This window comes from Perna viridis, chromosome 10, assembly GCF_037379345.1.
Source record: "Perna viridis isolate PV_CMFRI_1.1 ecotype Kerala chromosome 10, ASM3737934v1, whole genome shotgun sequence".
Classification (NCBI taxonomy): Eukaryota; Metazoa; Mollusca; class Bivalvia; order Mytilida; family Mytilidae; genus Perna; species Perna viridis.
In genome coordinates, this window is record NC_142454.1 from 41231596 (window position 1) to 41248782 (window position 17187).

Below are 17187 nucleotides of genomic sequence, written 5' to 3' on the forward strand. Positions count from 1 at the left end.
TTAGGGCGGCTAAAGAGATTTTGGAAAGGTTTTTTTTTTGTTTAAACCTTGCACGAGCTAAATACAATCCTTCAAAAAAACAAGAATAATATTCCAACCCCTGGATCCGCTAATATCTTAATTGTGTATATTTCAATAGAAGAATGTCAGAGAACGGACGAAAAAGACAGCCAAGGCCTCTACCCTAGCAGCACAGTATAGACTCAACGTCCAGGCGACGAGAACGTCACCGTCACCAAAGGTCTTGAGACCAAGCAAACATGATATGGTACAGTTAGTTAGAGATGAAATGGAGGCACAGGGGCTTGTAGATCCAGCCGAAAAAGAGGGAAAGCTAACTCACGAACACAAGGAGGTGAAACTCTTAGACCTGGACTATTCTGATTTTTCTGATGACGAAGAAGAAGAAGGTATGCAGTATTGTAACAAAGCGAATTGGAAATGTTTTATCCTGCCGATTATTCTATAATGAATTTATTAAGGGGACAGCTATTTTAGTGGTCATTTAGCACATCTACAAGGTAATTATAACTTCTACTTCCGATCGTGGTATTCGGTGTCCGTGTATATCAAAGAAATTCTTGTAAACAGACTTAAACCAAACTGGATACATGCCATTACTTTCAATCAAGAAAAACTCCCAAAATTTAGATGGATTGAATAAGTAACAGACTTGAGAAACACATGTCACTCTAATCGAAAGTAAGTAAGATTGATTTGGCTTTAAACCAGTCTATGCAGGTGTTACTCCAGCAATGCTAGACGTTGCCTGGCAAGCTTTATCTAAAACAACCAACTGGAATGATTTGGCTTTTAACCTGTCTTCGACGATGTTACTCCGGATATGCTAGAAGTTGTTTAACGAGCTATTTTCTGCCTTGGGGCCTTGTTTGAGTATAGAGGAACGGAATTTCAACCTTTGAACATATTGTGTCAAAATGATACTTCTGAATCATTATATTTAGCATTCAATTTATTGTAGACGATCTTGACGCATACTTTGGAAACTGTAGAAAAGAAAAGGCTTGCCAACGTTTATATAGGGAAGCCTGTGCAAAAATGAAAATAATGCAGCTTTCAAATTTCCACAAAGCGGTTGGAACGGAGGAAGCGACGGTAATCGGTGTCACCATGAGGTCAAAAGATACTAAAGCATGTGCAATAGCCCTTAGTGTATGTATTTTATTTATTATGTTTACCAATAAGGGACTATTATTTTATTAAAAAATAACGGGCCTCTTTTTATTTAATGTCGGTTTGCTTCGTTTTCTTACGTTATTTCTATCATTAAAAAGTTTTACTTTTCATTTAAAGTCTTTTTGTTGAACTGTTCATTGTGTTTATAACTGATTTTTTTACTTTAATTTCTGGTTCTGCCATTTTATAAAAACTTATTCTAATACCCATAAATATCGGGAAAAAATCCCCTCAGTAATGAATGATTCAAATAAGTAAAAAATCTCAAAACTTGGCCTAAAGTAATCAAGGAAACCAAGATTCTTGCGGAAATCAAAAGAATGTAATCCAGGGACAAAGACCAGACATGGAAAATAGGCAAACACTACAAAGAACATAAAGTCAGGCGCGGATCCAAGGACTGGCGTACCGGGTGTACGCTCCCCGCCTAAATCGGTAGAAAATTTTTTTTTTACCACAAGTTTCGTGCCATAATATTTTTTGCCTTGATTTGCACTGCATTTAATTCAATTAACGCCCCCCCCCCCGCAAACTCAAATCCTGGATCCGCCCATGAAAGTAACTACAATAATACATACAAAGTAACAAAAGTAAATGAGCAACGTAAAAAGAGACGATCTACATACACAAAGTAGAGAAACGAATAAAAAATGAAGTTAAGGAAAACAAGGTGTCATACATGTATGCAATTCCTAATTCCGACCGCAAGAATCTGACGATTGATAATAGTGCTATATAAAAATTTGAATTAGAAATTCAAATGTTATCATAACTAGATAGTTATGATAACATTTAAATATTTAAATTCAAATTTTTATATAACAATAGCTTTAAAAGTTTTTTTTTCAAATTCGAGTTCAATGTAGAAGTATTAACATCAATATCTATCTTTCTGTAGCGTGATTGTGAGGTTGAGAAGATACGATTCCACGGAAATAACCTTTGTGGTATTGGTGCTGTATACCTTGCTGACGTCATTGCGCAGAACGAATACCTTGTCGACGTGGTAGGCATAGTAGACTTTATTAATTTTTTTTGGTTAACTGCAATCAAGTACAAAATGACTGATTCAATGGCATACGTGGAATTATACATGTAAGCGATAAAGACGCATTAGGTGAAATCAGTGGCGGGTCAGGGGACCACCTTTCCCACCTCGCAGATGTGGTTTTTCGGCAAGGGGTCTGAAAGTACGCTGAGTTTTTATTTTACAAAATGATGGGGACCCCTGGATCAGCCTACCGTAAGAGGAGAAGAATATTACGTATACTTGACGTTGTGCTAAAATATGTACGTCTGCGATGAAAATTGGTCTTTCTTTCATGCTATAACGTAATGATCGACATGTACCACATTTAGTCCATGGGCTGGGAGGGCCTACCGTGCACCCCCCACTCATCAACTTAATGGTGATTTTTAGGTACCTTTATACCCCCCATTACCGAATCAATTTGTCGCCAAAGAATATTCTCAGATTCTTTTTCAGTATAAGCCTATATTTGTACCCCACTGGGTCAGAAAGCCAAAATTTTTGTGACTCAATTGTTTGAGCGTCTTAGCCTTTCTGGGATAGCATGTGTGAACAAACTAAACAAATTTAGGTATCATTGTATAGCCCATATATCATTATATAGTCCAATGTATAAGCTTTACAATGGTACCAAGAAAGTTGCGGTAACACTTGGGTTTTGGGGTAAAATGGAAAAAAATGTACCTCTACCCCGCCGAAAAATCGCTTAAATTGACATATTTTTCAATGTCAAAACCCTTAGAATATTTATGCTTCGGTGAAAAATGGTTTATTTGGTATTTTCTGTTTAGTATTATCACAACTGATACTTCTGGGGTTCTTTTGATGATTTTTGACAATTTTGGTAGTCAGAATGTATCAAAAAAGCGAAAAATAGGATTTTCGATTTTTCGGTCAAAAGTCACATAAATTCAACTTTACAAGTTATTGCTCCACTAAAACGTCTCAAATTTGGCATCATTCGATAGATAATTTAATTTTCGACATAAATAAACTACGACAAACTAATTTTCGGAGAAGGATTTCCAACAAATGTTAAGAATATTACCCCTACCCGTAGAAAACTGGTCTGAGTATAAAACAGAATTCTCATTGACAGCATACTGACATGGTAGAACTCATATTTTAGGCTTAAGATAATGATCTACCTTACATATCTGATCAAGTCAGGCGCTTAGACTTTTCTTTTTTGGGTGACATTACTATAAGATCGGAAAAAGGTGAATTTTCAGAATTTTAGAATTTTCTACTATATCATCCGATATTGTCTTTTTTCAGAATACCGCAGTTTAAACAAGCTTTTGTGTAATATAGTTTATAAACTTTAAAATACCGTACTTCAAACAAGTTTTTGTATATTCCAAAAAACAATTATATAGTGCCTTAGCTTTGTAACGAGCCCAAGTAGTAAATACATGTATTTGAACTTTTCCAAGCCCAAACTGTCACCCCTACCCTTGATAAAAAATGCCTCAACATGAACCAAAATGTTAATTTTGGCATATAATCGGTGTACAATAGACATGTTGCGTTCTTGTACTTTCATTATCGATGTATTCAATATACCTACTCATTTCAGGCTCGTACTTTTCAGTTTTGATGTGACAATAATGAATTTTTCATAAAAAGTGTAATTTTCGGATTTCATATTTTCTTCCATTTCAACGGTAATTGGCATTTTTTTTTCAAGTACCCTACTTCAAATAAACTTTTGCATATACAAACATATCTTTGAAGCATCTAAGCTTTCTAATGAGCCGAGGTATCACATACATTAACGTATTCCGAAAGGCGAAAGAATGGTACTCCATACCTACTAAAATTTCCGTGGTGATAAACCCAGAATTCGTATGTGGTAGATTAGCATTTTTTAAATGATTATGGATATATGTATGCCTATCATTCATCGAAGTTGCTTCTTTGAAACCTTATATGTATAAAAATAATGATAGCAAACAAAATCAAATCATGTAAAAACTGTGATTTTTTAAACAAATATATAATTATACAATTTATGTGCTAAAATGCGTGATAATCTGTTTTATTCTTAAATTTCTCTTTTTTGTAATATTTTGTCGTCTTCGGGACAATAAAAACATAATTTTGCTTGATTTTGTGATTCATACAAGAAGATCTCCATATTAAATGCCAGACAGACAATGCATACAGTTCGTGTATGCTATAAACGATCATTTTCTTTCACATTGGGGCAGATTTTAGTGGTTAGGGGGTACCATTCTTTCGCCCGAAAGGCCTGGAATACGTCTAATTGTGCATTGTCTTGGCTCATTAGAAAGGTAAGATCCTACATAAATGTGTTTGAATATACAAAAGCTTGTTCGAATTAGGGTACTTGAAAAACATTACAGGCGAAATGGAAGAAAATATTAAAATCCGAAAATTCCCAATTTTATGAAAAACTCATTATTGTCAGCTTAAAACTGAAAATAACTCGGCGCCTGAAATGAAAAGATATGTTGAATTCATCGATAATCAAAACAAAAGTAAACAACATGTTTTTTTACATCGATTATGTGCTAAAATTAACAATTTGGTTCATATATAGGTATTATTTTCATGGGTGGGGTGGCAATTTTTCACCTAATTGGACTTGGAAAAGTTCAAATATTTATTACTAGGGCTAATTACAAAGCTAAGACATTATATAGTTGTATTTAAATAAACAAAAGCTTGTTTGAAGTACGGTTTTTGAAAGAAATGGCCAACTATAGGTGAAATTGAAGAAAATATGAAATGCTTAAAAATCCCCTTTTTTATGAAAAACTCATCATTGCCACATTAAAACCGAAAATACGCACATGAAATGAGAAAATATGTTGAATACATTGACATTTAATACAAGAGTACCCTTAATTCATCAGATATATTGGGAACATCATTATCTTAATTACGAATACCTAAAATATGAGTTTTACGGTGTCGGTATGCTCTGAATGCGAATTCTGTTTGATACTGAGACCAGTTTTCTAGGGTTAGGGGTAATATTTTTAACATTTGTTGGAAATCCTTTTCCGAAAATTAGTTTGTCGTAGTTTATTTATGTAGAAAATTAAATTATCTAAACCTAAGTGTTACCGCAAATATTTTGGTACTACTGTAAAGCTGAGACATTTGGCTACATGATGATACATACATATGTCAGTTTACTTCGTTCTGTAGAAAGTAGAAGTTCGTAGAAGCAAATAACTTTAAAAAATAGATTTTTGCCTCAACAAGGTATAAAAAGTAGCCAAAAAATACAAAAATGCTTCAGTATATTTTTTGGCGACAAAAAGATTCGTAAATGGGAGGTATAAGGGTACATAAAAATCATATTTTTTTTATTTTTTTATTTATTTTTTTTTGGGGGGAGGGGGCTGCTACTTTTTTTTTTTAAATTTTTACATATTTGCCGCCACTGTTGTCTTTTCGTTAAAAACAAACCACACACTCACAGACAAACGCACTTCGATGGCTAGAAAAAGAATAAAAGCATGCGCTTAGTTGGTCAACACAGGATACGCTATCTTTTTTCAGAGCATAACAGAAAATAACATCGGTGCACAAGGAGCCGAGGCCATCTGTAGAGCTCTGAAAAACAATAACTACATTCGCAAACTTGATTTATCAGGTAATAAAACGTTTTGTATCATGGTAATTTATATCGCACACAACTGATAAATACAAGAATATCAATCACATAAATTAAGTAGCACTCCAGCTAAGAATCACGCAAAATGTGATTCATGGATAAAAAGCCTACATATTTTTATTTTTTTATATTTTGTTTGTATTGCCATTGTAAGCAGAAATTAACAGTCGGTTTTTGTATATGACCCTTGTCTATAGGAGATAAAAATTCTATAGAATGCACTGAAAATTTCAAAATTAAAGGAGATAACTTTGTAAATGACACTCAAATACAATAGAATCTATTGGATTTTCAATGTTGATTATCTCCTAAAACGAGGCAGATTTGAATGAATAATTTCACATTTCGTAATAAAGACCCATAAAACAACTTAATTACAAAAATCAAGATATGTAGCCTTATTGGGGGTGTATCACATTTTTCAGATTTTGCATGATTCTTACAAAGGCAGCTTCTTAATATAGCAAAGTTCGGAATGCTAAAATACCGTATAGCGGGTAAATTTCTCGTGTGCCAAATTTTGAGATTTGCTTTATGGATAGGGGTATCAAGTTTTCGTGGCCCATTTTCGCGGTTTCATATTTACTTGAAAGACAATTAAATATCAGGACTACAATTGGTGCTTAGGTTTTATTTTAGCGAAAATTAGATCCATGCGAAAGTATCCAGCTGTGCGGTAATTAATTAAGTAAAATAATTCCTTTAAGTTCTGATGTTCGTTTGCTAGAAGAATATAGTTTGTTCGGGGTCAAGCTTTCTGTCATTTCGATTACATTTTAGGTAATAGCCTAACAGAAGACGATGCCATATTTTTTAAAGAAATGCTTGATGTAAGTATAATGATATTTTACGGGTATGCTGGTAACAAATGTGCGATATATCATAATTACAAAATACGTTTATCTACATACGAAAAGCATTTATAAACTGGAATTAGATTGAATGATCGTAGTTTGAGTAACGTTGATTGGTAGATTTTAAATATTTCATGAATTTCAAGATTTGAGTCCAGTTTCATATAAGAACTCTCATATTGAGATTTTCTTCAAATACTTCCTCAACTCATATCTTAGCCAATCAAATCTAAGAATACAGGAAAATACTAGTGTATTTGAGGAATGTTAAACCTTTCTTCTTGTCGTTCGCATTCTGAAACTCTCAATTTGAGAATTTGTATGAAATCCTTGCCAGAGTATTTGATCAATCGAACAGACAATGTTATGTGCATGTACTAGTCCGCTACCATGGTTGTATTCAATATCTTTTTCATGACGTAACCGACCTCTCGCACTCAAGACTATCACACGACTGCCGCCATGAGATCAACAAAGGGTTTACGAATCACGTGTAACACATGTTGTTTCTTATGTTCCTGTAGATATATTGCTACTTGGGCTTTAAACACCAATCAACCGATCAATCAATCCTTATGTTCCTATACAGTGAAACCTGTCTAAACCAAATCCATTTTGGACTTACAGACTTTAACGGTTAAAGCAACAGGTTTAAAAGAAACTCGGAAAATGTTTGGCCTACATAGTTTCCGGTTTTGAAGGGTTTGGTTTATACAGGTTTCAGTGTATTTAATTAAACGATCAAATTATCGTTATACCATATATGGTCCGTCACTGCCTGTCAAAATAGTGTTTCAGGGCCGATTTGATATTTGCTGGTGGTAGGGTAAGAAATTGAAATCAGTGATATGTTTGTATCATATTCAATTTCACCATAGCCTATCAAGCTTCCGTTTGAAACATTATGAAATCAGTTCAAGTTACTTTGATGCTTACATGAGATTGATGTAAAATGCTGAATATAAACGTTCCAATGATTTGTAAGAGTTGTGTCCCTTATCCTACGTCTACCTCCTTAAATGCATCAATAAAGAATAAAAGTATAACATTTATTAGTGGTTACTGTTGGTCTAATGTTTCACATAATTGTAGGAAAATCATGCATTGCGAGAACTCCATCTACGTCACAACAAATTCCAAGAAAAAGGAGGCGAAATATTCGCAGAAGGTTTAGGTATGCCATGTGTCTGTGTTTCAGTTTTGTTTTGTAGATCATAGTTGATAAAATGGTTAATAATTGCTTTCGTACTCGAAAAATGTAGCTTTATTGGAGCTTGTTGAAGCTTCGACTTACAAAGAGATGAACTTTGAGTTCTGACTAGTTCTTAAGTGCTAAATACAGACAAACAAACATTTTGTTTTACATTTTTCTATCCTAAATGCTATTATGATTCTTGGCTAACGCAAATTAATCATATTTTTCCAGCTGTGAACGATTTTCTGAAAGTACTGGATTTAAGCTGGAATCATCTTCGACTGAAAGGAGCAACTGCTATTGGAAGGGCACTACAGGTAAATACACTAAACTTAAAAAAACAAAATAAATACCAGTTTACTGGGTGCAGTGTATATTATTTTACTTTTCTCGCATCATTTCTTGATAAAAAAGCCTTACTTTTTATGAGCAACTCGGCGGGTGTTTCTAGAAAAGCAGAGGACGCTTACCCTACCGGTGCACCTGGTCCATGCTCCCAGTTTTTAGTGGAGTCCGAGTTGCTCATTTGCTTTTGTTACTTTGTATGTATGATTTTAGTTACTTTATATTCTTTGTTATGTATGTCTGTTTTCCATATCGGGTCTTCGTCCCTGGATTACATTCTTTTGATTACCGCTATAACCTTGGTTTCCTTGATTACTCTTTGACTACAAGAGGGCAGGTAGGCACTCTAGTCCACGTCTTTGTTGAAAAGTTTGTAGTATGTCGTCGAAGCATATTGTAAGGGATATCTAAACCAACTGAAATTACACACCGGTTAACCGTTACAATTTTCGATTAACCGGTTAACGGGTAGATTTTGTTAACAAGGCAATATCCCATGGCGTTTTCTATTTGGTTTGATGTATAAAATACGCATATAGGTTGATTAAACTTAATATTTATATCTGACTAACATACGTTCAAAGTAAACAGTGAATGCTAGTGAATGCCGGAGTCTTACTCATCGGTTTTTGTATCCGAAGTTTAATTTCAGTTCAAGAAAATTTTATATGATCAAATAAAGATGATGACAAACGACTAGTTAGTTTTGTAACTACTTGTCCATCACGAAAAAATACGTTATGACGGGACGGATTTGTTATGTCGTATGTGAATATTCCGTCTGAACAGCAATTTAACTTAGAAAAAACGTACTTGCTTGTATTGTGCTAAGGAATATGTAATTTTTATAAAATAATTATTTTTATTTTCAATGTAGCAAAATCGACATCTTGAGACGTTGAATATTTCCTGGAATGGATTTCATCTGACTGGAGCGGCAACGATAAGTGTTGCTCTTATGAAAAATTCTAGTCTTCTTGAGCTTGACTTGAGTTGTAACAGACTGACGGACACGTGTGCACATTGTCTGATCCAAGGATTGGAGCAAAATTCAACGCTTAAAATTATTCGGGTAATTGCATTAATTAATAGCTTCTTCTACAAATCGCTTGCATAAATTTTATTAACGAATATAGCATGTAAAAAGTAAAAACGCTCGACAGAGCTCGTGTTTTAAAAGTTAACAAATAAAGCGACGATATATAAAATCACTTGTAACTCAGGTAAACAAAGTTATTAAGTTTAGCTCTGCCTTAAATCAATGAAGAAGCTTACGACTATAGGAATCACGCATGTCTTAATCTAAAAAATCTCTTGATCCTTCAGTAGATCTCATAGAAACTGTATTTGACAATTGAAGTGCAAATGAAAGTTGTTCGCTGAAGTTATTAACACTTAATTTTTTGTTCATTCTACTATAGAAAAGTACAGGAAAATTTCCAAGAACATTTACACTTTAACCAGACAAATATATTTCAAGATATATAGCAGATTCTAGGAAAATTGTTTTTAGTATGTTACAAATGAGTTTGAACAGTTTCATTGACTATCTTCAGATATGATAAATCACCCCGCTTGATATTTAGACAGACCTGTAATGCCTAATTCTTTACACAAAGCATTTTTAATCTGGCCTATCTTACACGAAAAATATTGAAAATTAGCAATAGTGATAAAACTCGCTGCAGTAACAGAAGTAATGACAAAAAAAAACAAAAACAAAAACAACAACAACAAAAAAGAAACAAACAAACAAACAAACAAACAAACAAAAAATAAAAAAACAAAAAGCAAAAAACAAAAAATTAAAAAAAAAACAGACAAATATATTGTATTTTTTCAGTTAGGAAAAAATCAGATGTATCCATCAAGTGCACAGAAGCTGATAGAGTGTATAAATAATTCATCATCAGCAGTTCAACTCCTTGACCTTGGGGTACGTAATGTATTAGCGAAATATCATAATCACTTAATCTCCTTATTCTTGGAGTACCTGAATGTAGTTCATAAAAATATGCCATCCTCAGTTTATCAGGACATGCTTCGCACTAGACTGATTCGTTTAGTCGAATTTTTACCGAAGTAACAGCTTGCAAGAATGCATACATGTCATTTACCTCTCCTAAGACATATTATTTTAACTCCGGGCCAACCATTGAGCCATTACCTAAACACCAATTGCTTAGTAAAGAATAGGTACTCACTAATTTCATTTAGTCTATGGTATGACTTGCTCTGGAATCGAACTGAAGACCTGCCGCAATCGAAGCGAACATGCAACCAAGAAACGACGATAAGTGACAATAAGAAGCTATTTTACATTTACAATTTAAAAGGAACACCGGTATAATAGTATAATACATGATTTTATATACTTCACAGGACCAGTGTGTTTACGATACTTTTGTCACCTTGTACAAAGAAATGCAAAAGACACGAAATCCATTTAAAGCCATTTACGGATATGTATGGGATACGAAACGTCAAGGAATTTCACATAGTGATATAACAGAGGAAGACAAGGATCTCCTTGAAGAAGACCCATTGCTTGTTCTATTTGAATATGCTAGGCTTCAAAATTTCCGATTGTTAGACATGTTCACGATCTTGGATGCTGACAAAAGTGGTTCACTTGATAAACAAGAGTTTAAAGATGGTCTTGAGGTAAAATATATAAGGTTACATACAAAATGGCTTGGAAATGAACACAAAGAAAGATTAAAATAGGATTAAACACTGTTTTGCCAGAGTTTATCGATTTTTACAATCGGACAATTCACTCACAAAACAAATAAAAATTGTTGTTTTTAATATATTATGCCGAAGAATGAATATAAAGCAGATAATACCGTTTTAAGCCTCCAAACGGCTCTATATCTTGTCGAAGCGACGGTAGCCATGTTGTTTCTGATTTGTACATGGAATTTACACTGTTATAAAACCAGGCATCACAGAGGTCGTAAAAGGTGAACAGCCAATCATAATTCACGAAAAAGGCATATGCTAATTAGATTGGAATTATTATTGTTTACGTTTTGTTATTGGGGAATATCGAGCATGATACAATATTTATTATACACTTTCACTTTACAGCTATCCAGACACTTTGAAAGGGAGGGGCACCAGCCGGGGTTCCTCAGAAAAAATGGATGCTAGCTAGGACTTTATTTACCATTTTTATCAATTTTACACATGAAAATGACAAGTTTTCCAATAAAAAGGGGAATGCCAACCTCTGCACCCTCTGGATCCGCCACTGCTTTATAACGCTATATTTTCAGAAATATTACCACAATGTACAACACTTAATTAAATTTCCTGGCCCTCAACTCCACTCTGATACTTTGAATCTAAGTAAGTTCATCACTGTATCTTTCAAAAAAATGAATGAAAAAGAACCGATAGTTTAGTGATCGATTTTTACCTTTAAAGGCAAACTGTTTCATGTCAAAATTGAATTTTAACTTTCATTAATACCTCTTTGTTTCTGACAGCAAGTGAAAATTCCGATGGCTGATAGATCTCTGGATTATCTGATCAAAAAGATGGACAAAGATGGGGATGGAGAAATAGACTTTGGGTATGTGTTTCTCACGTGAAGGCATTGTGAATGTGCGTGCGGCAAACACTTCAGTATACATACAATTTTACAATATAGCTTAAGATGAGGGGTAGAGGTGCATATTGTGAAAAAACTATTATTGCAAATTCTGGATGTTTAAAAAGAGACAAGAGGTGTGCACAAAAAAAACATATTAAAAATACCTTGATGTTACAATAACTCATATGTGGTGTTTTAGTTCTTTAAAGTTGGACTGGATCTCTTTTTTTAAATTGTTGGATTGTCTTAAAATTTATCAAATGGAAATAGGTTGTTATTGATTTTTGTGTAAACGATACAAATTTATGGTGATACCATATAATTATTCAGTATTGATTGTTACATCAATTCTGATTGGTTGACTGTTTTCGTTCATCGTTGTGAATAAGTCGATGACGTGGTAGAGTAGTCTCTTAATTCAAATGACATACAGATAAAAATTCACAAAGATTGGAATTATAAGATATAAAAGTGGTTTTAAAGGAGTTTGTTGGTTATTGATTGTTTTGCACTTACTCGTTCACGAAACACCATACACCAATTAACCCTTCCGAATCATGTATATACTTGTAAAAGATATACCAGCATGGAACCCTCCAAGACGGGTAGATTTGAAAAACTTTGGGTCTTGGACTAAGCCAGAGCGCCAACAGAACAGCACAGACGCCAGTAGGACATAAAATAAACTTAATTTACAAAAAAAAATTCCATAGGTCAAAACGGCTGGACAGCGCTACTAACACCCGAGTTCATTAAAGCACTGACCCTGCGAGTCCCAAAAGGTTAGTCAAAGTCGTTACCAACCCCCAATTATCGTCAATCATTTGTTTACGTGAACTTGGACCACAGTTACACCGTACTTAAAACGTTGTATAGAACTAAATTTAATTCATGATTTTTCTAACTTCACGTTTTGTATTTATCTTTAGTGAATTGATGTTAGCACAAAAACTGCACAGAGAAAAATTACGTGAGTTCATGAAAGACGATGTTGCATTGGAAGATACCGAAATTGGACGCATTGACCGGAAGTTGCGCATGGTGATGAGTAAACGACATTTAATGAAGAAAACGCCAACACAGACAAAAGGAAGTAACTTATTAAAAATTTTGTCCAAGGCAGCATTGGGTAAAAAAAAGGAAGATGGTGGAGATGCAGAAAATGACGAACCTCCAAAATCGTTGGCAGAAAAAATTAAGGAAAGCATGTCTAATCCTACAGGTGGCGCTCCTAAACTAGCCAATCTAATGGGATTTTTACCTGATATAAAGAAGACGCCACTTGTTGCCATGGCGACACAATTAAACAAAACAGACATTGAGACAGATACAGCAACTGAAAAGTTATAACTCTTTTTTTCTTGTCTTTCACAAGATGGATACTTATACAGACCCTATTTTTTTTTCATTTCCGTTCAAACTCTTACATAGTACTTCTTTTAACAATCACGATTCTCAAAGTGGAAAATCGATTTCCTATAACGAGGTGAACAATTCCATACAAGAATATTGAAGGAGGTAGACCTAAGGTAAGGGACACAACCCTTACAAATCATTGGAACCTTTGAACTCTTTTAATTAATCTCATGTCAGCATCAAAGTAACTTGGATTCATTTCATTCTCTTTCAAATGAAAGCTTGAAAAGCTTTGGTGAAATTGTATGTAATACAAACATATCACTAATTTCATGAGTTATTTCCCTTACCCTAAGTCAATCTTCTTACGTACATATCTAAGAATAAGGCAATAGTATGGCACAAGGAGAAAAAACGCTGAGATATTGATGCATTATTAAAGTATTTATACCGTATTGCATCTAACTGTATGTAAAGTTTGCCCTTTTCAGATCAAATATTGTTGAAATGCACTATGGGAAAATGACCATAAAATATATCTACGTCACAGATACTTCAGAATAATTTTGAGTAGTTTGGGTTGTTTTTGTTTTAGTCATCTTTACCAAGTTGTAAGGTCGTTTATGTATTTTTTTAACTATATGTTGTGCCTTCAAAAGCTTATGACATGTCGTAACTCAAGTGTAACGATATGATATTATTGCCGACATTAGTTTCATGTACTTAATAAACAATTGAAAATCAGACTTTCATTAGGCATTTAGTTATAGAGAAATCATTAAAGTAATTATAGGGAGTCAAAATCCAACGTGCTATTAACAGTAGTAATCTCTGGGTATAACACAGTAGACACGGTTTTCTTGTATAACCAGTTTTTGTTCTGTTTTTGTCCGATGATTCTTATTTTTTTCGCCGATGATATTTTTGCATTTTGTCATAACTATCACATTATCATTCGCGTAAACAATTGACTTGAATAATTTATTCGTCTATGCATCTGTACTAACAGTGGGAATATAAAGATTATTAAATTATCAGCTTAAAGTACGATTATTTTTGCCTCTTTTAATTCATATAACATGGCACACATTCGATAAAACGAGGTTCATTATTAACGGATCGTTCTTGAAAAAGAAGATACTTATAAGAAATGAAAACAATTTCATTAATATTACACGTTTGAAGTGAAAATGGTTCATACGAATTGCTAAATCAACAACAAATTATAAGTTTATGGAGAAAATTTATATGATAAACAGGATTATGTCAATTTTTAATTTTCAAATTAAACTAAAACAAGAACCAATCGAATAAAAACAGGACATTTGAATTTGTTTTTTTTTCTAAAATACACAATCATAAAAGAACTAAATGGGTAAATCCAGATAGCACATCGTTTATATAATAATATTGGTTATCTTCAAACAAAACATCAGTTTTAAATGGTTACGTGTGTTTTGTCAGTACACGATTTTGTGAACTTGTGGTATGTTAGTCATATAACCATATGGCAAATTATAATTTAAGCTCATATTTCTGTTCATGCTTAAATAAATCTTTAAACCTACGTATACATTTTCATATTTCCATGTACCTTATAATTAAATCAGGATAACAAAAACATTCATCTTCTGCAAATTACCTTTGTAAATAAATCATAGACGAAAATACCAGACACGGAAAACGGACAGACACAACAAAGAACATAAAATAACCAAAATGAAACGTACAAAGCGAAAAAGTTAACGAGCAACTCGGACTCCACTAAAACCTGGGAGCGTTGACCAATTGCATAGGTAGGGTAAGCATCCTTTGCTTTTATAGAAAGACCCACCGAGCTGCTCATAAAAAGTAAAGATCGGGAAAAACGAAAGAGGAAAAAAAAACTATGACGCGTTGAACAAATCAGTTTTCATAGTGCAGGTCGGAACACCGTAAAGTTCCACGAGTTTCATGATGACGACAATAGAACTTCTGTAGTGATGACTTCGATCTTGTAGCAACATTAACATGTTCCAGAAGCCTAGTTGTTAGAAGTCTGACGCGGTGCAAAACGTACTTACGGCAGGCTCTGGTATAACGTATGAGGTGTGATATGAAGTCATATGAAAAATCTGCATTCCACTGATAACATACATGTTACGGGGGAGAGAAAAAAATATAAAAAAAAAATCATTAATATCTCTACACTGTAATCACATAATAATTTATTTTTCTGTTAAATAGTAAGAAAAAAAATATATATCAATAAAAAAACATCAGTATTTCAGAATTAATTTATTTGCAAAATACATGTATAACTAAATCCTTATCTAACCTGCCATCATTTAGCTTAAAAATACTGGACTGTGTTTTAACATCATGCCGTTTTGAATTTTCTTTTACATGGCATTCTGTTCGTGGTACAACATGTATTATAAATGTTGTTTTTATAAGTAGTTACATTTAAAAAAAATGTAAGAATGATATATAAGGATCTGTTATACAATTGTTGCCAAAATAATCTACAAGATGGAGTAAAAGGAATTTATTTTTGCAACTTTGCTAATGAGCATGCCCTGTGCCTGTGAAAGTAGTGGAAGTTTACTAAGGCCGTTTTGTCATTAATGAATTTCCGTGATATTCCGCTATCCTAAAGGAACATTTAATGTCATTTGCAGGTCAAGAAATGTATAATAGAGAGGGGATTCTAGAAAAAGGGGTTCTGCACTGCATATATTGCTTTCCTCATAATAATATTCAAGTTATATCTTTTTTTTTTGGTCATTAGTTTTAAATTGTTGACAATTTTTGAACATAAATTTGAAATTTATATATTTAAAGATGATGTCATTGAATGCTCAACTCAATCAGAAATTTCTTCAATATAGGAATCCAATTATTTCACCTGTGGTAAGATCACTTTAGCGCCAGCGTATTGAGTTTAAACATAACAAATCATACATTATGCTATTACAGCTTGCAGAAACTACGCTCACTTTTTGTATCATGCTAGACTTCTTACAATTGGTCTTCTGGAGTAAGGTTATGTTGCTGCAAGATTGAAGCAATCACCACAGATTTTTTTTCATGAGAATCTCGTTGGTCGTTACGATGTATCCATCTGCACAATGGGAAGCGATATGTTCAACATATCATAATTCTTCTACTCTGGACATAACATTTTCAGTACCTCGACGGGTGTTTCTAGAAAGGCAGAGGACGCTTTTCCTATCAGTGCATCTGTTCAATCCCTGTTTTTTAAAGGAGTTCCGGTGGCTCATTTAATTTTGTTTGTTTGCACATGATTTCCTTTTGTTATTTCATGTTCTTTATTGTGTATGTATATTTTCCCTGTATTATGTATCCTTGGAATTTATTCTTTTGGTTACCGATCGAATCTTGGTTCCTTCTTCGATTACTGCCCTGTAAAATGAGAGTCAAACAGAGTGACGTCTTTTTAAAAATTTCACACCGTCTAAACCTAAAAGTAATTGGTTATATGCCCTTTAAGTATGTTTTTTTTAGTTTAAACATATTTTATTTGTTCAAAACAAAATGGATAGGACACAAGTACATTGTAAATCATACCTATGAAGTCCTTTCCGCAATACAATATTAACAATGAAACATTGGTACATATGAGCATGCGAGTAATTGTTCATACCATTAAACATATAACAAAGTTCTTCTGAGAAGTTATCTACAAAGGAGAAGAAATGATTTGTACAGATTTGACGGTGTTGATGAGCATAACCCATTTAAGACATGTTCGCTAGTAGTACATTAGACTATTATGAATCTTTTAGACCGCTTTATGAAAGCGAAAACGTGACTAAACACATTCATTTTTTTTCAGCTAAAAAAACTCTTGATTCCCAGAAACTAATAAATTAATATCAAACGGGATGTTGTTAGGTAGCCAATTGAGATCATTGATAAGTAATTTCCTGTATTCCCTATACAAAGGACATTCAA

General features: G+C 33.4%; 1 protein-coding gene across 1 annotated transcript in view; it reads left to right on the forward strand.

Moving 5' to 3' along the window:
* LOC148605811 (uncharacterized) overlaps positions 1-14781 on the forward strand; it is a 23165-nt gene extending 8384 nt beyond the window's left edge. The window contains exons 2-13 of the mRNA XM_088548162.1: positions 140-410; positions 983-1173; positions 2096-2203; positions 5765-5858; positions 6660-6709; positions 7826-7907; positions 8160-8245; positions 9151-9345; positions 10117-10209; positions 10656-10937; positions 11768-11853; positions 12804-14781. Coding sequence (XP_088404288.1) covers positions 140-410; positions 983-1173; positions 2096-2203; positions 5765-5858; positions 6660-6709; positions 7826-7907; positions 8160-8245; positions 9151-9345; positions 10117-10209; positions 10656-10937; positions 11768-11853; positions 12804-13224 — 1959 coding nt within the window. The 3' untranslated portion in view covers positions 13225-14781. The remainder of the gene's footprint in view (positions 1-139; positions 411-982; positions 1174-2095; positions 2204-5764; positions 5859-6659; positions 6710-7825; positions 7908-8159; positions 8246-9150; positions 9346-10116; positions 10210-10655; positions 10938-11767; positions 11854-12803) is intronic.
* The last annotated feature ends 2406 nt before the right edge of the window (positions 14782-17187 follow it).